General features: G+C 44.6%; 1 protein-coding gene across 3 annotated transcripts in view; it reads left to right on the forward strand.

Annotated features, from left to right (window-relative positions):
• SHISA6 (shisa family member 6) overlaps positions 1-23933 on the forward strand; it is a 256361-nt gene that overhangs the window by 13840 nt on the left and 218588 nt on the right. For all 3 annotated transcript variants that reach the window (XM_088661671.1, XM_088661673.1, XM_088661672.1), the window contains exon 3: positions 8809-8969. In XM_088661671.1, the coding sequence (XP_088517797.1) occupies positions 8809-8969 (161 nt within the window). The remainder of the gene's footprint in view (positions 1-8808; positions 8970-23933) is intronic.

Below are 23933 nucleotides of genomic sequence, written 5' to 3' on the forward strand. Positions count from 1 at the left end.
GCGTTTTGGGGTTGCGCACCGTGCCGAACCCGGAACGGGTTACTTCCAGTTTTCGGTGCTCGCGCATGCGCAGAAGCACTGAATCACAACCCATGCATGCGCAGACGTGGCGCTGCGGGTTGTGAATGCTGCAGGTTGCGAACGTGCCTCCCGCATGGATCACGTTCGCAACCCGAGCGTCCACTGTATTACAGGGAAAGCACTTCAATAATCAAATGTTCTTTTCCTGAATTAGGCTCCTTACTCTCCCCCTTTACTATCTCTGTCACCTGTGGTTAGGCAGCTCATCTCCCCAATCATCACTTACTTTCCTTTCCTTTTATTCCAGACTAACATACTATTATTTCAGAAGAAGGGTGCAAAAACAAGCTTTCCTCCCCTTCCCCCCCCCCAGCGCTAAGTGATGTTTATCTTGTTTACAGAAGTGGTTAGTAAATTGTTCTATTTCTCTTGTAATAGTATTGTGCTTCATGTGAGAACCAGCTCCTGATGCATAGCTTTCTCAACACAGGCACAGAGAGGGAGAAAATGTGAGGGTTTGGATGTCAGACCATAGGATTCTACTTTGTGGACAGACAGTAAGCAAAAGAAATGCTTTCCTTCTCAGTGATGCCATGCAAAGGGATACTATTGCTATCCCTTTGCAATAGTTATTCTTGGAGAATGCAAACAGGCTATCCAGAAAGACAATATGGGATGGAACCATACAGAATCCAAATGCTGTGATCTGCCACATGCCACTGCTGTTCTGCCTTTACCAACTAGGATCCTCTTGCCAGTAGTTTAGATCCTCTGGTTTAGCTCCTCAGTGGATCACTTCTGCAACCTAAGTTTTAGTTCTCAGCCAAGACTGAAGGCCCTATTCCCAATAATACCATTATAATACCAACTTAATAATAATAATTTATTTATACCCCGCCCTCCCCAGCCAAAGCCGGGCTCAGAGCGGCTAACACCAAATATAAAACAACTGGTTAAAATACAACTCAACAACAAGACTACATACATCAAAATTAAATTAAAATTAAAAATTCAGCCTCATATAAAAGGGAAAAAGAAAGGGGAAAGGGGGGGAGTCAGGTTGGCTCCAGGCCAAATGCCTGTCTTACAGGCTCTGCGGAAAGAAATCAGATCCCGCAGGGCCCTGGTCTCAGGAGACAGAGCATTCCACCAGGTCGGGGCCAGTGTTGAGAAGGCCCTGGTTCTAGTAGAGGCTAATCTGATTTCCTTCGGGCCCGGGACCTCTAAGGTATTACTGTTTATGGACCTTAAGGTCCTCCGCGGGGCATACCAGGAGAGACGGTCCCGTAAGTACGAGGGTCCTTTTGTTGATGGGAACAACAAAAGTCATAAAGAATAACCAGATTCCATAAATTTGTTGCATTCCAGTGCCTGTTCTGTAGCTACTATGCACGCACTTCAGCCCATGTTATTTTTTCTTTCTTTTTTTGCATCATGGCAACTGCCAATAATCTTATTTTGCTCCTCAGGTACTTCTTCATCCCATTGTTTGTCTACTTGGGAATTAGTCATTCCCTACACCCAAAGATTGGGCATGCAGTGTTAAGGACTTACTCAAGCAATCAGTGAAGACGCCCCAATCATATTTTAGCTTTTGTAAGATAGTCCCACAAGCCCCAATCAAAGTCAAGTGTATGGTATGGTATGGTATGGTATGGTATGGTATGGTATGGTATGGTATGGTATGGTATGGTATGGTATGGTATGGTATACAGTCCATGAAGAATGGCTGTGGTGATGATCTTGTGAAGGGTAGGCATATTGCTCTTCACTCCTTCCAAAGATAAATCAGGATAGAAGACTACTCCAGATTTAGAGAGGAGAAGTACACCATTGTTAATTAAATAGAAGACACTCACACAAATTCCACAAACAGTGGGGTATTATTTATATAGGGGGAAAGGAACCATTGCCAACGATGATGATTGTTTTAAAGACTAGTTAAGAGCTTGTGTGCTGGAGTGGCAGAGCAAGGGAGCACTCAGACTAAAATTGCCATCTAAAACTTCTGAAGAGACACAAATTGGCAATCATAGGGAAGCAGTGAGTTGTGTCATTGGCACTATTTATAACACAGGCAATGCCAAACAGGTGCCTATGACTACTTTCATGAACATATTCCACACAGCAGTCACAACTGATATAGGGAAGGGATACGTCCTTGCAACAGAAGTGCAACACGGATGAGAAAGTGAGGCTGGACTCTGCACCACCGATGGGAAACAACCATGTATTCATTCTGTTAAAACTCGATAGTCATCTAGAAATTCTCTAAGGCTGCAATCCAATGCACACTTATGTGTGGGAAAGCCTGATTGAACACAATGAAACTTTGTTGTTGTTTAGTCGTTTAGTCATGTTTGACTCTTCGTGACCCCATGGACCAGAGCACAGCAGGCACTCCTGTCTTCCACTGCCTCCCGCAGTTTGGTCAAACTCATGTTCATAGCTTCGAGAACACTGTCCAACCATCTCATCCTCTGACGTCCCCTTCTCCTTGTGCCCTCCATCTTTCCCAGCATCAGGGTCTTTTCCAGGGAGTCTTCGCTTCTCATGAGGTGGCCAAAGTATTGGAGCCTCAGCTTCAGGTTCTGTCCTTCCAGTGAGCACTCAGGGCTGATTTCCTTCAGAATGGATAGATTTGATCTTCTTGCAGTCCATGGGACTCTCAAGAGTCTCCTCCAGCACCATAATTCAAAAGCATCAATTATTCGGCGATCAGTCTTCTTTATGGTCCAGCTCTCACTTCCATACATCACTACTGGGAAAACCATAGCTTTAACTATACAGACCTTTGTCGGCAAGGTGATGTCTCTGCTTTTTAAGATGCTGTCTAGGTTTGTCATTGGATCAATGCCTTGTCATGGCGAAGGGGCTTGAATAACTCAGAGAAGCTATGAGCTATGCCAGGCATCCTCAAACTGCGGTCCTCCAGATGTTTTGGCCTACAACTCCCATGATCCCTAGCTAACAGGACCAGTGGTCAGGGAAGATGGGAATTGTAGTCCAAAACATCTGGAGGGCCGAAGTTTGGGGATGCCTGAGCTATGCTGTGCAGGGCCACCCAAGATGGACAGGTCATAGTGGAGAGTTTTGACTAAACATGATCCACCTGGAGAAGGAACTGGCAAGCCACTCCAGTATCCCTGTCAAGAAAACTCCATGGACAAAGATAATGAAACTTACTTCCATGTAAACATACATAGGGTCAGGCTGCATGACCACACTTCTGGTACTGATGAATATAGTTTATTGACTGTGATTCCTGCATTGTAGGGGGTTGGGCTAAATGACACCTGGGGATCCCTTCCAACTCTGTTCTTCTGGTGGACCCATCTAGTCCTCAGGGTTGTTGATTTTAAAGATCTGGTCTAAACTTGACTTGCAATTGCCTGGCCTTGGCCCTCACTGATTCCCTAAAAGAAAAGGAAAGCAGCTTTGGGAATGGAATAGCAGGAGGAAAGGGGATACTTAGCCCTTTCCCTTCCTGCCATTTATTTGTTTCATATGAACCCTCTCAATTATTTTTCTTCCATTAAGGAAAAGATACAGCCCCCGTCTTTTCCTTCACCATTTGGAAAGCAGATTGGGGTTGATTTTGAGTAGAAAAATGGAAGGAAATGAAAAGGTTAAGCAGTCCTTTCCCTAACCCATTCCTCTGCTCTGCTTACATCTGCCTGAGGCTGTTTTTTCATTAAAACAAAAAACAAAAACAACCACACAAACCACTAGGGGAAAGAGGCACACAACTACATGTCACGTGCAGTTTGGCCCTGCGATTCTAACGTCTCATGGGGATATTTCTAATTAAACCTTTCCCCTTCTGGAAAGTGTGTCTTATCAAATATGTGCACTTATAAATAAATATATGATGCAGCTCAGCATGGTACAGGTGTGGGATGTAACTCTCAATTTGCCTTCAGGTTCTACAGCATTCATTTCAGGGTTTGTTTGTTTTTTAAAAAAGAATCCTGCATTTTGGGACACAATTTGTTTTTTCCTCTGTTTGTTTCTAGCATCTATGGGAAAGTTTCACAAGAAAAATTGCTTTACATTACACTACTCTACAAAAAGTGCTGTCTGCTCCTCAATGTTCTTGGCTTGTGGGGTGTTCAGTTTGTCCTTGGAGGATTCTGTGCCTGGTACCAGGTCAGGGCTAGGCATGACACAACCTGGGTGAGCATTTACCCCAACACCAACATCTCTTTCCTGAGCAGCCATTGCTACTTCAGACACCAGAAGTTTATATGTGAAGTTAAGACTTCTTTGCTCCAGGGTGCATAACTTTACACATGCTTACATTGAATCACATTTGCCATTTTAATGCCCATTCACCCAGTTTGAAGAAATCATTTGGGGGTTCCTCGTTATCCCATCCTGAGCAATTTGGTGTCATCAGCAAACCCAGCCACCTCACTGCTCACCTCCAACTTCAGATAATTTAAAAACCAACACTGGTCCATATAAAAGAACTTGTCCCAATTAGGCAAAACCTTCAGATTTCACAGATTTTGTGACAGTTCTCATCTCAAACATGCCAAACTGCATTAAAAAGTTTTAATGTAAAATACATTTAGAAATACATTTAGAAATAAATATCTGATAACTGCTAAGCTAACTTAGATCTTTTGATGAACTCTGGGTTGTTGTTTTTAAGTCCAAGTCCTTAACCACATGCTTATTGATGCTCTCATCTCGCTTTACTGGCTGAGGGAGCCAGCGTACAGCTTCCAGGTCATGTGGCCAGCATGACTAAGCCGGTTCTGGCAAACCAGAGCAGCACACGAAAATGCCGTTTACCTTCCCGCCGGAGCGGTACTTATTTATCTACTTGCACTTTGACATGCTTTCAAACTGCTAGGTTGGCAGGAGCTGGGACCGAGCAATGGGAGCTCACCCCATCGCGGGGATTTGAACCGCCGACCTTCTGATTGGCAAGCCCTAGGCTCAGTGGTTTAACCCACAGCGCCACCTGCGTCCCTAAAAGGATAGTTAGGCAGGAGCAAAGTTTGCCTTCTACCACTAAGCTATAGTGCTTCCCCTCTTAACAGCTTCTCCTCAAGACTGCATCTCCTTCTTGGCTCTCATCATTTCCCACTGGTTAGCCTGCACTCCCAACACTGCATATTTGTGGGGTAGTATCCATCATAGCTTGTCTTCTCTGGATTCTCTGCCATGCTCTTGCACCCAAATTTATATATATCCGAAGAAGAGCTGATGACTGGCAATGCATCCTTCAATACAAGGGATGCTTTCTTTGGTAATAGAAAGCTTGTTCTTTTGTGTTCTGCTCAGTTATATTATTTCTGTTAATTTCAGGATTTTGATGCCACAAATGTGTGGTTTTTATATGAACCAGTGCACAGAATTTGGGTTACTGTGGTGCAGGTTTTGATTTATAGACTTCACACAACCAACACAACTGATGCTTGCAATTCACTCTCATCTCTCCATCCTGCTGTGGACAAGTCCATAGCACCATAGGACACCACCCTTCTGCCATATCTTATCATTATAGAATGATAACAGAGTAAAAATGAGACAGGAAAGCTGTCTTTTCCTTCAAGGGCATCAGTGAACTCAACGCTTTGAAAAAGTTGAAGGAATTTTTTTTGGCACTACTCTTGTTATTTGTTGCTCAATGTACATGTGGCTGGTGCCCGAGGAAAAGAGTGATTCATAATCTTGAACATGTCTTGAACATTTTAAAAGAAAGAAAAAGGGGTGGCTAACATGTTCCACTCTAGAAGTTGCTGGACTACAGCTCCCATAATCCTTGACCATTGGCCATGCAGGCTGGAGCAGAAAGCTGTTGGAGTCCTGAAGCAGCTCAAGATCCAGAGGATCTCAGCCTGATATAAATGAACTGTTTCTCGTACAATTTGCAGGCTGCAACAATAATGCATTAAGGAATCCGATTGTTTCCCATCCTTGCATTGGTAACAGATTGACTCTAGGCCTGTTTCCCCACTAGAGAGAACAGAACCAATTACATTGTATTAGCATTAAAGCCTCTCCTACTCCTTCCAAGCCAAACTCCCTTGCCCTCTCCATGTCATGGAAGAGTCTTTGTAGATCTTGGCTACACAAAGAAAGCAACCCATGTGTTTCCTTCCACTATTGTTCTGCGGAGTCTAAAATTCTCACGGATGAAATATCATTCAAACATCCACAAAAGCATCTCACTGTGGGAAGAGTCTTGATGTATTTCTTTTTAGCGCTGCAGCACTGAATGTAGATGTATTTTTCACAAGGAACCTGGATATCCTGTTCATCACAATCCAGGTCCCTAATAGGGTTGTGTTTGTTAGTTACTTCAGAACTTTTCATGAAAATCAATATCTTCTGAAAAGCAGAACAGCTGTTACTAAAATAAAAATAAAAATTCAACAATTAAATAGATATATATTCTGCATTTCTTTTAACCCAGTGTTCTTTCCCTTTTCACCACCTAATTTCTTCTTCCTGTCTTGCCCACACACTCCCTTCCTCCTTTTGCCATTCTGTATCTTTTTCAGAAAGATTTTCATGTCAGCTGGAGCAAAGAGTTTGGACACTGTTTTATCTGTGTAAAAAAGAAACAATGGGATCGGAAACCCAATAGGAACTATCCCATTTGCAAATCAAAATGAGATCTAAAGAATCACTCTGTTTGAAAGCTTGCTGCACGGAAATTTAAATTCATGTGTTCTACTTTATTTGCTTTCTTAGCAAGCTTCTGAAATGGAAGAAGTGATGTATTGCAATATAGCTTTTGTGCAACTCCTATGCATTTCAGAGGGATTCATACTACAGGTCTAGTGGATTGTGCCCAAGGTATTATTCATTTAATGCAGGATTTTAAGATGCTTTTCAGAATAAAAGCCCCCACAAGGTGGCCTACAATTTATAAAACAATTCATAAAAAATAAATAGAACAAAACCCAACAATGATTTAAAACACCATAAATTGACAGCAGATAAAAGCTAATTACAGCCAAGATGAAAGGTGTAAGAAACACATTCCATAGCACCATCCTAAAACAATCAAGGATATGCAAGATGGTTTTAAAGTTTGCTTAATAACCTGAATAGCAGCATCAGTGGTGCATAAACAGGTAAAGAATGCTATAAATCTGGGACCTTTACCTCACCTGGAGAGAATGAATAAGATTAAAGATGTGGTGTTGCATATTTCACTTCTATTTATAGTTATAGATACTAACTATACTATTTATAGTTATAGATGCAGCTCCCTTATGGAATGGGAACCTTGGGAAACACTTTGAAAACCATTAATGTTACCTGGAAGGAACCATGGTTCATATTCCACAGGGATATTTCTTCAAAAGGCACATCTAGGAGATGGAGAAGGAGATGCAACTGAGATTTTCACATAACTAACGTTGTGATCTGAAGCCACCTTATTTGAATTCCAGCTTGGTATGGACAACACCAGCCTTTCAAAAACCCAGTGGCCTCCAGAGTTTTTCTTCTTCTCTGGGTTGCAACTCCTACCATTCCTGACCATTGCCCGTGGTGGCTAGGACTGATGGGAATTGGAGTTCAACAAATCTGGAGAGCACCAGGTTGGAGAAGGCTGATTGATACAGAGTAGCAACAGTTGTCAAACAGGTGCCTTATGAAAACCGCACCTGGAAACACCAGGGATCGAAACAGAGAACTTTTCCATGCAGAGCTTGCGCTCTGCAACAAAGGTATCCCACATCCTTTCCCTTTTGTAAAGAATATACTGTGTGTGGCAAATTACAGATAATGGGGCCAGGTTCAAATGTGTCAGTAGAGGCTTTAAAAATATATATTGTAACATAAAGCGCTGTGATCAAGTTACACAAATGTTTGTGTGTGTGCAGTAGCAGCCAGTGTGGTTGAACAGAGCCATGGAGCTGCTTTCTTGACGCCAGCATTACCACAGCTTACCTGGAGGAAGATGAGGTGGGGCAAGGTTGGGGCTGTGTGGAGGCAGCAGCATGAACACCAGATTGTCTCTGAGAGTGCACTAACACGGCCCTGAGCTTGCCGCAGCAGCATCTGTAGTGGCTAGTGCTGGGAGTAGGGTTCCTTGGCTGTGTCCCATCACATCAGCTGCTACTGTGTGTGTGTGTGTACGCATGTTTTTTCAAGCAAGAATAGTTAGCATGCAGGAGTACGCATGGCATAAAGTTCAAGCAGCTGGCATACATTATATGTGTTAGAGAGTTCTACTGTGACTTCTACTTACAATATTTTGGCTCCTGTCCATGCATTCCAATCTTGACCCATAGACAGTGCTTCAAGTGAATGGGCAACCATGAACACCATGAACTTTGACACCATCCTGCTTCTGCTCCCTCTCTATTGGTTTTTCTTTCTCCTCTCGTATCTTCTTTACATCTAGTGTTTTTACAAAAGAATACATTCACACACACAAGAAAGAAAATGTAACAACCACAGTATATTCTTTTTTAAAACAAACAAACAATGCATCAAAACAAAATAAAAAAATTCCTTCCAGCAGCACCTTAGAGACCAACTAAGTTTGTCATTGGTATGAGCTTTCGTGTGCATGCACAGTTCTTCAGATACCTGCTCATGAAAGCATGCACACAAAAGCTCATACCAATGACAAACTTAGTTGGTCTCTAAGGTGCTGCTGGAAGGAATTTTTTTATTTTGTTTCGACTACATCAGACCAACACAGCTACCTACTTGTAACTAAAACAATGCATCGTATCACATAGAGACAAGTTCTCTTACGTTCATCTTGAGTTGTGAACACTTTGCACTGTCTTCCATCCTTCCTTGCAGGGCTCTGGCCGATATCCTCCGGCAGCAGGGACCAATCCCCATAGCACACTGTGAAAGAGAGACTATCTCGGCTATAGATACCTCCCCCAAAGACAACACACCAATCAGAACATCCTCCAAAAATCACTATACGCCAGTGCGCACCTCCAAGAGCAACCCAGGTAAGTGTTGCGCTTCTTCAGTACTTATAAAATCACACTCTGGTGATTTTATTGGGGGGAGGGGGAATGAGTCAAGATGGAGGCTTCGTGCCTGAGGATTCTGTGGAGCAGCAGCAGTGGCTTGCATTCGAATGTGCATTTGTGACTATACTTTAAGAGATGCAAATACTTTTGTTAATGGGCTTATTGAGACATGTTTAAATGCTCGGTGAAGGTATAAGATGAAAACAATGGCATTTTGCAGCAATGGGCTACCATATCGAGCTGTTACAATAGAAAAGAATAATAACAATAGACAAACAAATGAAATCTGACAAAAATATGTAGGTGGGGGCACTACAAAGGGCAAGTGAATTGTGACACAAGCTTTCAGTCTTAAAACATGACCCAAATCCTCATCTGAGCACTGGAATCTTCTGCTAGCTCCACTACCCACCTCCTGGGAAATATGGCATACTTTGTATTATCCATTATATGAACTGTTACAGTCATAATGGGATACTATGTAGAGCGAGATGCCCCAATTCAGTCACAAGTGATTGAGTATGACACAGGAGTCATTGGGTAAAGCCTTCCTGCCTCTGGTTATTTGAGAGGTCAAAGCAGGTGACCTTAAAAGGGTAATAGCTCCGCGAGGTGCTGAGGCAGCCCGTCTCTTTTGCCACTGCAAACTGCAGATTCCCAGCACAACACACAGGTAGTGTGACTTGGGCATCTTTCCCTCTCTTTATCTTATTGATTGCATCCCAAGGGATCTTCCTTCTGTTGAGGCAAAAGGTAAAAGAGGGGTTTCAGCAGAGAAGTCGAAGAGGGGAGGGAATACCGAAGCCCTCTGTATCTGCAACACCTCCCAATCACCTCACTCCTCTTTGCTGCTTTTGTTTATACATTGCCTGAGAAGGCAAAAAACAAACAAATAAATAAATAAATAAATAAATAAATAAATAAATAAATAAATAATAACAACAACCATATCTTTCTGTATAAAGATAGTTGCACAGTCCTGCCAATTCTGACCAACCAATATAAAGATGTGCCCCTTTCTAACAAACTTCCACTAGTTCACAGTGCAGGGCCGGCTCTAGGTAGACCCCCGGTGGCGCTGGGTCGGTAGGCAGGGTGCTGCGTGGCGAAGCCGCACGGAAACCATGCTGCACCCTGCGGGGGCGGGGGCACCGGAGCGATCTCCGCCCCTCAGCGCCAGGGCAGCTGACCTGCTTGAGACTGCCCTGTCACAGTGCAGAACAGGCAAGAAAAACAACCCCCCGCCACAAAAAAACCAAAAAACAAGCGTTTTTTATATTAAGAAAATCATACTCAGGCCTTACGTAACCAGCTGATCTTAGGGCTAATCAAGACTTCCATTTTGTGCCATATTTTCTATGCACAGTTCTGGGATTTCAAGGTCCATGTCCAAGCGCCACGGCAAAGAAAAACAACCACCACCACTCAGACATGGACCTGGAAATCCTGGAACTATGCCTAGAAACGCAGCAAAAAAGGAATTGTGGATGAGCCCTCACACTGTGTCCTGATGGGAGTGCATTGTGAACAGGCAAAGAGGCTCGGCCAAGGACAGTGTGAGTTTAAGCAGCCTGCCAAGCCCCACCCCATGCCTGCGTTAGTGTACTAACATACCCTCTTCACACTACACCTGATAGGTTTCACCTCCATCTGGGGCCCCTGCAAAGCTGCTCCTACCTGAACCCTCTGTGGCAAACAAGGAAGCAGACTTCTGGTTCTAAGGCAGAATGTAATCTATAGCTGTGCCTATAATCTATAACCGCAGAACATAGAGCAAGGGCGTACCCACCACGGGGCAAGTTAGGGCAGCTGCCCTACTCTAGAAGCAGGGCTGGTGGGCAGAGGCGGAGCACAGCCCGGCGGAGCGCGAGTTCACCATTCCCGCCGCGCCGCGCCGCACCCTCCCTCCAGCTCCCCGGCGCGCCCTCAGGCAAGGCCAAGCGCGGCGGGGAACCAGGGAGCGCGGCGCGGTGGGCGGGAATGCTGAACTCGCGCTCCGCTGGGCTGGGCTCCGCCTCCGCCCACCAGCCCTGCTTCTAGGGAGGGACACAGCCCGGCGGAGCACGAGTTCGCCGTTCCCGCCCGCCGCGCTGCGCCCTCCCTCCAGCTCCCCGTCGCGCCCTCTGGCAAGGCCAAGCGCGGCGGGGAACCAGAGAGCGCGGCGTGGCGGGCGGGAACGCTGAACTCGCGCTCCGCTGGGCTGGGCTCCGCCTCCGCCCACCAGCCCTGCTTCTAGGGAGGGGCACAGCCCGGCGGAGCGCGAGTTCGCCGTTCCCGCCCACTTTGTGGCCCCTCCCCTTCCGTGCCTTGGCCCCTCCCCTTGCCCCCCCTAGTTTTGATCCTGGGTACGCCCATGACATAGAGAAACAATTGGGCAAAAGCCAACATTTCCTGCATTTTTTTCCTCCTTAGCTAGTATGCCGGGCAGGTAAAGGAGATGTTTAGCAACTATAAGTTAAGCAACCACTTCAGCATGACCAGTTCATTACCAGATAACTGCAGCATTAAGTGGTGCCCCACATGTGTGAATTAGTTGTTCCAGCTCACCTATCACAGACAGAGATTCCGCATCCTCTCAAACCACAAGGCTCTCGACTGAAGTTGATGTATGTATGTATGCATTCAACTGTGGCTGATTTGTACAGAGGAATCAAGTTATGCACAAGCATGTGTGAATCTCTTGAGCTCCCAAGCTCCTGCCTATAAAAATGCAGTGGTGGTACTACAGGGGCAGGCTGTTGGGAGGAAAGAGGAAATTAGTTCAGTCTAATAATAATAATAAATGAAGAGGAAAATTGTCACTGCAGATTATCTGGGACATACACTTAGCAAATGAAGAAGCTGCCTCACACTGTTGGCCCATCTAGCTCAGTATTGTTGACACTGACTGGCAGCAGATTCCCAGGCTTCCGTGCAGGGGATTTCTTTACCTGGAGATGCTTGGGACAGAACCGGGGACCTTTTGCGTGCAAAGCATATGATCTGCTATTGAACTATGGCCCTTACAAAATTATGATGGAATTTAAATGCTAAGAGCCAGTTTGGTTGCAGGAAGAAATGTGGGTTTAGTAGAGTCCTGAGCTTTGACTCCATACTGACAAAACTCTCACTTCATCTGGAGCCATCAGCAAAGAAAAAGAGGCAGCAGTTTAAGATAGTTGCTGAAACTATTGTTTCAATGACAGCAGTTTTGAAACAAAAAGATGTGTTCAAAAAGGGGCTTTTGAAATATCCCTATTTCTTGCCTCACAAAGCAAAAGTGACATATTTGCTGATATGGATAAGTATTCTAAATAAAGCAATAGGCTTCTGAGTTGTTACTCTGGATCTAAAGAGAAAGAGTGAAAGAAAGATTCCTCATTTAATGGAAAAGGTGAATAATAGGCCATAGTTTTGTATTTTGGAAGAGAAAATGGGAACAATGTGGTCCAACAGCGACCACCAGGGAATTGCAAAAATCATATTTCTTCTGGAGGTGCCCTGAATATGCAGTGCCATGATTTGGGGAGCTAGAAATATCTACAGGGGAAACATAATGTGATCTCTGCTATAGATTGCAAAGGCATGCCTAACATATGGATGTCAGCAACGGGTCTCCTTTGAGGAAGTGGTTCCTCCTCTCTGCATGGCCATCCAGGGAATTCACCATTTGCTGTTGTGAGTTAGATGTAAAACACAGTATGCCTAAGATTACAAGAAATCTCCCTAATTGCTCTATCTATCAGTATTCCTTTGGCGCCATCACAGAGACGCTAATTGTTCAATCTCTGCATTAAAGCTCTGTCTCTTATGTTTTTGAGCTTAAGATACTGTTTCCTGCTATCCCTTCCCTGTGTGGTGGGCAATTCAAAGCAAACTCAGAAAAAAAAGGAGAGAGGTAAAATATTATGAATGACTTCTTATTTGTACAGTTCAAAGCACACACTATTTCAGTCATCGTTATTGAGTGCTCTGGCGAGCCAGAATGTCAGTGGGCCCTCTGGTGTCCCCAGAACCTTGTCCTTAACTTTGTTGTCCTCTGGAGCTAGTTCTGGATTAGCAGGGTGGGATATTGATGCTGAAGCGCAGTAGCTTGCTTACATCTACTTAGTGAGTCCAAGCCTGAGGTGTGGTTGGCTATAGGTTTGTAGTGGAGCACATGCATCAAGGTCCCAGCTTCAATCCCTGGAAATGAGCAGGTAGCTGGTGATTTGAAAGACTTCAGCCTGGGAACACCTGGATAGCTGGTGCCAGTCAGAGTAAGGAATAGTGGGTCAAGTGGACGAATGGTGTGACCTGATAAAAGGTAGCTTCCTATGTCCCAACAAGATTTGAACTAAATATATCCTGGCACACACCTCTGTATCTTCTTAACTACTTAGACTAGTTGTAGGAGAGGGATATGGAGATTTACGACATCTTTGCAATCTGTATATTTGCAAAATATAAAGACTAAGCATTTACTGTGAAGCTGCAGTGTCAGCAACAAATGCAGAGCAACATCAGTTCAGCCCTTCCAAAATCTGAACCAGCTGTTTGCACAGTGAAATCCAAGCTGCCTCTTTTAGCTTTCTCTCTTTCCCTCTGGTCGGGCAAAATGGCAAGCATGAATGACTCAAGATATGTTCCAGATGTTTAGAAACAATTGGGTTTTTTTCCCCAGCTGTGGTCAGATTGTAACCAAAAGTCAAACCATATATAACAGGACAGGATGCCTCATAGCAATATGGACAGGGGAGATGACCAAGTTCAGTGAGATATCAGAGAGACCACTTGCCCACCATATTGTGCAGCAGTCAGGTGGATTTGTAGAGTTAAGCAGCCATGGTCATTCCTCCTGGGAAAAGAATGTTCAAACTCCACAGAAGACAACTGCCAGGTTCTTTTCGAAATGGACCTCATGCCGGATTAATACCCAAGGTTATGAATTTGTTAACCAGGAGCTCTGTTCACAGAGTTTGCAATAAGCAGAGGATTGCTGTAGACTTTTGAAGAAGGGTTGCTCAGGCAGATAGTTCCTCCTCCCATCAAGCAGGGAAATTATTGATCTGGGTTTTCAAATATTCATCAGAGGCAGAGCTGGCTCTGCCATTAGGCAGGCTGAGGCAGCTGCCTCAGGCAGCAGCCCCACAAACACCCTGCCACTGGCGCAGAAGTGGAGCCGGCCCAAATGGCGTGGGAATCTTGTTGAGCTCACAAATACTCATGCCATTTGGGTGCAATCTCACTCCAAAGTGTTGTTGGTGCTGGTGCCACTTCTCCACCAGCGGTGGAGGTGGCAAGGTGGGTGGAGAAGCAGCGCTGGCAGCAGGAAGTATAGTGGTGGCAGCGGCTTGGCAGGGCAAGGCAGCACCGCCTCAAGCGGTGAAACAGGACACGCCACCCCTGCTCAGAAGATATGGATTAATGTTGCCTATATTGTAGCCCCTGAGCTGTGCCCTGTGGTCTGGATGCAGTACAGCCTCTTTGTTCTGTTCTCAAGAATCCTGCTCTGAGTCCCTCCTGCCCTGCATGAGGCGGCGGGGGGTGTTGGCGTGGAGGGACAGTTTTGCACCATCCAGGGGGAAGAGAGCAGGGACATGCCATCTTCCAAAGTCTGTGTCATGTGATAGAGGAGAGGCTGGTTAGCTTATGGGACATCATACTTCCAGCAGAGAGACCACTGGGTGGTAAGCACTAAGATTTTAAAAGGCTAGTGCTGCCCTTCCACTTACATTTGCAGTGCAGATCAGCAACTGCCCTTTGACTGTACAAGAATACCTGCTACCTCTTTTGTGGGGCTGGTTAGGAATATTTCCTCCTTTGGACAGGGAGTTCATGGTGAGCATGTACTCTGCACTCAAGAGATTAGGTAGTAATATATTCAAGTTTAGCTGAACCTGCAGTTAGTCCTCGCTGGTGGGGTCAGTGCAGGTAAAGAGGGTGGTATAATTATAAGGAAACTGGTAAGCACCCCAAAACACCAGATGAGTGGCAATAGGGGTTTCCATAGACCAGATTCTCAAGGCCAATGTGCTTAGAGGAAATGGGACTAGAACCCCTTGGGAATGGCCCAACTCACTCACTCAAGGCTAAGGGGTTGTGAACTGTGACGATGACAGGACTCAGTGTAGCAGATGTAGCTGGGAAGGAGAGGTGCTATAGCTTATGGTAAAATTCCACATGCAAGTACAAACCAAATAGACAACCCCAATGGGGATTGAAATTTAGGTTTAATTAGGGTTCTTGTCTCTATGCAGTTACATTTGTGGTTCTTATATATCACCCAAATGCTCCTTCAGACCACAGAACCTTTTAAGGCAGTGCAACACCACCTGGATGAAACAGAAAGCTTTGCTTCTCCTCCATGGCTGGAATTAAGCTGACCTTATTCTCCCACAACATTCCCTTAAACATCCTAAAAAAGTGCTCAGCAGCAGCAGCAACAAGAAACAACAACAGATCTTTGGAAGGAAACCCTAGATTTCCTAGGAGAAGTTCAACTCCTGTTTAACAATAATGGTATTAGACATTTAAAGATTTGTAAACATGGAGAACCTGGTTTGCTTCACCGTTCCCAAGAAACAACTTTTCCTTCCAGTTTATGTGCTACCATGGCAAAAGTGGTTGAATGAGAAGGTGCCTTATGCACCTTTGTGTCTGAAGAACAACCTATTGGTGCAAATTCAGCTTTGAATGCAGTAAGCTACACAGGTTAGTCCACTGATTAGCTAGATATATCTGGGAAGGCTTTTAATAAGTCATTTGAGTCAGGATGCTTCCAATGTGAACACACACAAAGTGCTGTTTTCAGCAACTCCTTTTACCTGGGGGCATATTTTGATCTCAGTCTGCATGCAAAACGAGAGTGGAACATGTCCTCAATCTTTCTCTTTTCCTTACCTTAAAAAAAAAGTTTTAACAAATGTGTCCAGCCAATTTCAGAGTTCAGCAGCATGGGAAACATTTCACCTCTTCACAGATGTGAAAAGATTTTGAAGCCAAGGCCAGCTGCCTCTGGGTTGGCAGATGAAAGAAGAGAACTATTTTGGTTAGAGTTTTTCTGACCTATGCAGAGAACATCTCAAAGTCACAAGTAGTTGGTATCTAAATAGACCAAGACCAAGTTTGGAATCTCCCAAACTGTTTCATCATCATCACCATCATCATCATAAATGGAAGGCAAAAGGCTTGATGATGAAATATAAATAAATCAATAAATCTACATTAATCTAATCTATCCATCTATCTACACAATCCTGTAGGCTTTTTTTAAAAAGGTGGTACAAGTTTGTTTCATGAGTTTGTGAGAGTTCACCATTCTTGCATACTCTTCAATGCATACTCTTTTCAAAATGGGAGCCTGAGTGGATGATGAACCCCCCCCCCCAGACACTTCTTCTTTTATTTATTTATTTATTTATTTATTTAATTTTTGCACATTTTCCATTTTTCTATTTTCAGAAACAGAATTTTTGTGCAGACTTCCCAACCTTACCTTCCATGGCATTCATAACAAACCTGGCTTTGCTGCATATCAGTTTGTTATTCCACCCTAGTTTTTCTCCTTCTGATCCTTCACTGTATTTAACTGTTGTTTGTAGAATTACCCCTACTTGTAGGTTGATTTTTGGTGTCAGAGTTTAAAAAAAAAATTTCCCCAAAGCTGTCCCATTCACCCTTTTGCTTTTTTGTTTTTTCCCATCTTGATTTCCTATTGTGGCTGTGAGATTTGCGAGTTCTGCAAATTCTGTTAGTTTGTGCAGCCATTGTTCTTTATCTCTCCCCCCGCCCCCAACACTTCTACTCATACCTTCTTTCTGTGTGTCTTCATGTATGTGAATCTCACTTGCAGAGTCTGGGGACATCCTCCTTAGGCATGGGAGAATCCACCACTGTCTGTGTATGCAGAATTTTCTTATGATTCGGTAGCAGTTGAAAAGAGCAGATGTTAAGTAGGTGAAGCCCTACCAGCTGAGTCTTGTGTGATTTTGAGCTGTGATCTAGGCAACCCCTTGGGCAACCTTGAGAAGTAATTTTTTAAAAGATACAATAAGTAAAAAACAGAGATGTGGCTACTGCTCCACATATCCTGCAAAGTAACACAGAGAGAAAAAGACTGCAGACTGCACAAACTCATTGTGGAGCAAGTCATTTGGCAGGGATAACAGCAATACATGTTAGTTGGTTGGTTTTCTAAAGGAAAAATGCCTAAGAAATAATAGAGAAGAAGGACTGAGCTCCTTGTGGGTGGGTGTGGAAACATTTAATCCCGATTCAGAGAAAACAGAAATGTACTCCGTTCACTATTTATTTAAGGCATGTGCTATACCACTTAATTATTTCCATTCCTAAATGGTGCATATAAAAGCAATCCACAGAAGATGAAACAAAACAACAACAAAAATTCATCATAAAACCAAACACTACCCCAAAATGCCTCCTGGGACAAGAAAGCCTTAATCATGAGCTTGAAGTTCAGCAAGGGAGGTGCCTGTCTAATCTCAGCTAGCAGGGAGTTCCAGAGGCTTGGGCTTACTATGCCTCACCAAATGCACTGCTCCTAGTAGTTAACATTTAACAGAAAGCACAGGAGAGCAGACCAGAAACGGCTCATCAGAGCTTCTCCTTGGTGACAAATGGTGTGTTCCTCTGCGGCATGGAAATAAATATTTTTGTGTTGAAGTGACAGGCTTTGTATTCAATAATAAGTGTTTAACTGAGACAAATTGGAAGAGGTGCCTGTGCAAAAATGCAGGTACATTATTAATACATAAGTGCTTGGATACTCAGATAATCTGTTAATTCAGGCATAGCTAGCTGCATAGGTCCCACGGACTGCAAGAAGATCAAACCTATCCATTCTTAAGGAGTGCTCACTGGAAGGACAGATCCTGAGAAGAGAAGACTCCCTGGAAAAGACCCTGATGCTGGGAAAGATTGAGGGCACAAGGAGAAGGGGATGACAGAGGACGAGATGGTTGGACAGTGTTCTCGAAGCCACCAACATGAGTCTGACCAAAGTGTGGGAGGGAGTGGAAGACAGGAGTGCCTGGCGTGCTCTGCTCCATGGGGTCACGAAGAGTCGGACACGACTAAACGACTAAACCACAACAAGCTGCATAGGAGTCTCGCTCACTTTTAGTTTCATGCCAAAGAGCAGAGCTGGAAGTGTGATACACGAGGCAGCATGGATGTCTTTGTCCCTCCTCAGTGCAGCCTATGAAGCGCCCAGAGCTCGACATCCCCTGTATCTTGTGTGCAGACAACTGGGGTAAATTCTGTGCTGCTCCGCTGGAAGCAGGAATTCAAAATGAGCAGAACCTGAGATGCCTCCCCACCAAAATAAAATAAAATAAAATAAAATAAATGTAGGAGAATGTATGGTGAGTATCTGCTCCCTGATGGTTTGCTATTCTGGGCTGCCTCAGTGTAAGAGGCATGCTGTAGCAGCTGATCCCATTTTGAAAAACTACTTGACATGACCCCATTGGCTCTGCAGATGCCCCCAAGCTGGACCACACATCCTTTCCACATCCTTTCTTTTGGAGCCTGTGGACTGAGGGGTATGTGGCCATCCTAAGTCCACCTAGGAAGGCATTTAGCATTCTATCTGCAGAGTGTGGTCCCAAAGCTGTGAAGCCTGGCATCACGACTCTTATCGTCCACAATGATATCAGGAAATTGTGAGTTACTATGGTAACAATATCTTCTTTTTTTATATAAAAAGAGAGACTAATAAAAGTAGCAAGAGGGTGAGCAAGAGGATTAAGAATATAGATTTCCTTTGAAACAAAACATCACAGCAAAACTCAGCTGGCTCTGTGCAATACAGCGGACTGGAGAGAACACAGGAGGCGAATGGGCTTCACTGACGGAGGGAGGGAGGGAAGGAAGGAAGGAAAGAAGGAGGAGGGAGGTGCATCGTAGGGAAAGAAAAAGAACGCTTAATGTAAAAGGGAGCCTTTGAGACAAAAAAAGCGGGGCTTGTTTTCAGCTCAGTGATAGTATTATGTGGTGGACAGAGAGACGTAGAGAGAGGGGGGTGTACAGCGCTCCTACTGGTGTGGAGCTATTTGCTCGCTCACTGCACAGAGTGATCCTTTCCACGCAGACATGGTAGTCTCAAGGTGTCAGCACCAGATGTTAATCTCAGTGTTGCCACCCCAGGAGTGACTATGAATGAACCCACACTCTCCAGCAAGAAGACGGAAGAACACAGGAATCGAATGAAGGGGAAATTGAAAGGTTTGCCCCAAAAGTTGTGAGCCCAGTCTTTTGTGCAGACCCAAGGCACTTTGCTACCATAAGCTGAACATCAAATGATGCCAGCTGCCTCCCTCTGTGCTAGGGCCATAGTGATTTACTTCGCTATTCAGACATCAATTCCTGCCTCAATCATCCCCCTAAATTTTGCTGCCCGAAGCATTCTGCGCCATCTTACTTCGTGACAGGGCGACCCTGCAAGTCTTCTATACAGCCAGGGCTGTGACTCCACCACTGCATTGAATGAGTATGGAACTTGATCCTTGGCCCCTCCTTTGACATTTGGGAATCTTAGTTTTCTTTAGAAACAACAACACAGAAGCAATTTTCTAGCTCTGTTGACTATGCTGCTAGACAAGAGTGTGGAGGCAATGTCTGTTGGTGGAATCTCAAAATTGACAGTGCAGTGCTGGAGTGGCTATTGGCAGGGCAAGAGAGCAAGGCTGGCCCTTTAATTTCCACATGATTATCAGAGAAAGAATGAAGAAGTCTGGGGGGGGGGAGGGCAGCTTCTCTTATTTGCATATTTATATATTTTGCAGAATTCTGCTTTCTTGTGATTTGTTTGTTTAAGCGGATAGTATGCACAGACTTTTCTCTAGTCTTAAAAGTCAGCTTGTGCATTTCTTTTGTTTATTCACTATAAAGAAGCACAGTGTGTTTGAAGAAACCACCAGGAGAGTATATCTTTTGGGGGGAAGACTTGTGAAGGAGATTAGTTCCAATGGGGGTTGTGGATGCCACCCCACTAAACAAAAAGCAAATGCCACTGGAAGGTTGAGAGCTCAGAAGCTCTTGATGTATAAAGTGTCCACTATTCCTTCTTCTTGGTTCCAGTCTCCTTTAATGACAGAAACCCTGAGGCCTCCCCGCACCATTTTCTCACAAGTGAGGCAGCCAGAAGGCAAGAGTTATGGCTCTGTAGGACAGGCTGAACTCTGAGCTGCAACTAAACCGCATGCCTTTTGGTCTGTGGGTTTTGCAGAGGAGGCTGGGTGTCTCTGCCAGGTCTTGTAGGAATAGTTCTAATCTGTATTCATAGTAACACACTGTTTATGCACCACCTGCTCTATAGCCCTTATGGCTTTTCTAGCTTCAGCTTGAGTATGTAGGCTGTGAAACGCACTATGTGTGTGTACATGCCAGCCCCTCCTTCACCAGAATAGGAAGGCATTGGTGGTGATGGCAATCAGAAGCTGGCCATGCAGGAGAAACAGGGCTAGGAGCAGTCTGAAGGACAAAGGAAATAACATCTCTCTCCCCACTCCACCCCATCCTCACATACAGAATAAAAGTTGACAGCGACCTGTAGCCTACTTCTCTTGTTCAGACATCCCACTGTAGGCTGTGCAATTAGATCTTCCTGAGGTTCTTCCTGATTGCAGGGCTTGGAGGGAAATGATAATGAAATGAGTCTTGACTGCTTTCAGAAACATAGATGGTTGCTTGTTAGTTCTGCCGACCTGGCAGCCAGAATTTGGTCACTGGCATCACCAGTTGAATGCCTAACAACAGGGAGTGCAATTGAGTGAGCTTAGTATAGCTTAATTTGCAGGATTAGTAGGATAGGTGGTGTTTCATCCATTCATTATAAGTGTTGGGGGTTTTTTTGTTATTCATTCTGCCTTCAATCGTGTTCCCTAGCAATTTGTATAAAAATGACAATAAAACAATCAAGATATGAATGCAAACAGCATGCACGCTGTGAATCTTACTCAAGATTTAAGCAGGGTACATTGAAAGGTGGGTGGGACCCTTTATTAATTCCCTGTAATGGGTGAAGTTGAGAAAGAACTCAGCATGGTCTGCAGTCCCTTCCTCTGTGTATCACATCTGGTCGCTGGTGACATCACAATACATAACTCATTTGCCAAGACCTGAGAACTTGGGCTAGAAATGCTGTTTCCCCACAGTGGACTATCCATCTGCTGAAAGTCTCAACCTTGATGTTGCCGAAGTGTCTGGGTAGGCCTTTAGAAGAAATGCAACATTGGGGTGGAGCAAATCCAAGAGACTTGTCCATAGGACTTTGACCAGGTTTCTTGGGCCCTAAATTATTGCCCAAACAACCTGTGCAGCTTTAACAAGATGTACTCAGGGTGCATGTTCACAAACACTTACACACTCCCCACATACCATTGTATGCATGCTTATGGATGTACTGAATGTTCATAAGGACAGTTCATATTTTATACAATGAGCGTGTTTATAATGCACACGCCAGTGCTTGCAGCAGTAAATGCAGCAAAGTGTTAAGTGGAGATTCCTAAATGAGCAGGAGACACATGTCAGGAAACGGCAGCCAATCCGGAATCCCCAGCATGTTTCCACTGCTGCTTGTCCCTGAATATTTTCAAATATACATCTGCGCTTCACGATTTTATGCTGTTTACGGCTCCAAACACCTGGGTACATGTGACAAGCATTGGCTCTGTGCCACTATGGGGATTGCTAGTATAGAATTAGGGGTGGCAAACCGGTTTTGTTTTAAGCAGGGGTAAATAATACATGACTGCACTCTTGTATATGTGCTGCTCGAGTCACCTTTCGTTGGGCACATTTCTAATTTCTCCTTCTCTTCATCTAACCCACTTTTTCTACCCTCCCCCTTCATAACAACTATGCTATTTCTTCTGTTTCCTCTCTACTCCCACATCATGACCTAATTCCCTTTCCTCATAACAATTGTTTGCTTAGGGCTGCTTTCCTGCTGTAAGAGGCCATCTCTGATTTGTCGGATACCAGATGCCCAGTGCTGGGAGATCTGCCTGTCCAGTGGAGGACTTAAAGAGGGGTTCTAGGTTGTGTTTTGTGTGTGGCTTCCGGTTTTGAGCAAATCCAAGGCACAGGGGGGAAAAACCACCCCAACCGTGTCCCTTTTGGTATGCATTGAGCTACCTCTCCTGTGACATTGCCGGGGTTTGACCCTGAGTATATTCATTTGGCACGGTCTCTGTTTAACACCCTCTCCGTCATTTTAGAGCAAGTACGTAATTTGGGCTGGTGCTTCAATTGGAATCTGATAGGAGGAGGAGTGGGGGCCAGGCATCTCTTACATGTCATTTCTCTAACGGTGACATGCTGGCTTTATCCAGCTTGTGATAACCCCCAGGCTAGGCAACAGGAACAGAATAGTCTCTCCATTCATTGATGTTTTCAGTTTGCTGCATTTTCCAGTTCAGATACTGTAGGCTGAGATCTCCAGTGCAGCCAATTATGCAGCATGTGTGTAAATAGAATGCATTGGCGGGGGGGGGGGGCAAAATTCCTAAGCCTTTGGCCCCCATGCTGAATTCTTTGGCGCGCGCACCCACACCCACACCCACACCCACCCCATACTTGAAATGCCAGGGAATGAAAAGATTGAGAGCTGCTGGTAGGTCTTGTGTCACAGTTTGGTCACTCGTGGAATAGGTCCTGCCTGCAGGAAATGTGCAGCCCTGAAAAGATGGCTTATCCTGAGGACCAGCATGCACGGAAGATGGGAGCTAGATTCAGGGAAATTATGGTTTTTCTGAGTAGGAGGAGGCTCTGGAAAAAGCCTTTGCTTTTAACTTCCCTGCCTGGCACATCTGCTGTTTAGAAATTACAGAGAATTTCTTGAGAAATGGTGAATTAATTATACTGTGGTTGCTCTGCTTGCTTGTTCACTCACTGTAGATTCTGCCTTTGCTTATCTGCTCCGGAGTTCTGATTTCATAAGAGTGGAAGTGACTGCGACTGAGTTCTGGAGATAAGGGATAGATGTTTGGTGGCTGAACACTGCACAGCAAGCAATCAGATGCCAGGGACACCAGGCAAGGCAAAGCCAGCACTGACCACCCCACTCCCCCCCCCCACAAAAAAAGAAAGCCTAGCAAAGCTAATCCCTAATACGGAGTTTGAAAATGAGCTAAAATAAGTTTCTGCAACTATCCAAGTTAAAATATTTTCTGGACTGGAGCAAGTACATAGGATGCTGGCCAACACATAGGGTGGGGGCATGGAGAGAGACTTCAGGTTAAGCCTCTGGCCCAGCATATGGGGTGCAGGGTAAAGAGTTCAGGGCAGTCCCTCAGAACAGACTTCATGGGTTAGGAAGACTCAGATTCAGGATGAGCTTTAAGCAAAAACAAATAAATTGCATTCACAATAGAAGGGCTATTCTAGTGCATGCTGGTCCAAAGGGCTAAAAAAGAAGAAGAAGAGGACTTGCAGAGCATGGTACATAGGAAGCTCCTGCTCCTGCATTTATCCTTTCACTGAAGTGTGTGTTTGCATGCGTAAGTGCATTTCTAAACGGAGCAAAAAGTATTTGCCCATTCAGAGTGAGGGCATGAATCATTGACCAGACTCTGAATTGCTTTTGTGACGCTGTTGCATAGATAAATCAGATTACCTTCATGGCATGACACCAGAATGCTACTGCTAACGAACACCATTACTGTATGGGCGCAGAGTAAGGATTGAAAGTATTGCCCTGACTCTGACCTGAGTTTTCTGACATAATCCCATGGCCGTTTTGATTGGTTACAGGGCATTTTAAGTTTATCATGCTGGCCTCATGATCCCTGCTGGGGTGAGATCAAGTTGCCAGCAAGAAGACCCCCCCAAAAAAAAATTAGAAGGAAAAATGAGACTTCAACAGTTGCCAACAAACAATAAAAATATTGAGGGGGGGCACCATGAAAATGGTTGGCACAGTCAGGTTCCCTGGGGGCACTGAAGGGTCCCATG

This window comes from Zootoca vivipara, chromosome 2, assembly GCF_965207765.1.
Source record: "Zootoca vivipara chromosome 2, rZooViv2.hap1.1, whole genome shotgun sequence".
NCBI classification, from domain to species: domain Eukaryota; kingdom Metazoa; phylum Chordata; class Lepidosauria; order Squamata; family Lacertidae; genus Zootoca; species Zootoca vivipara.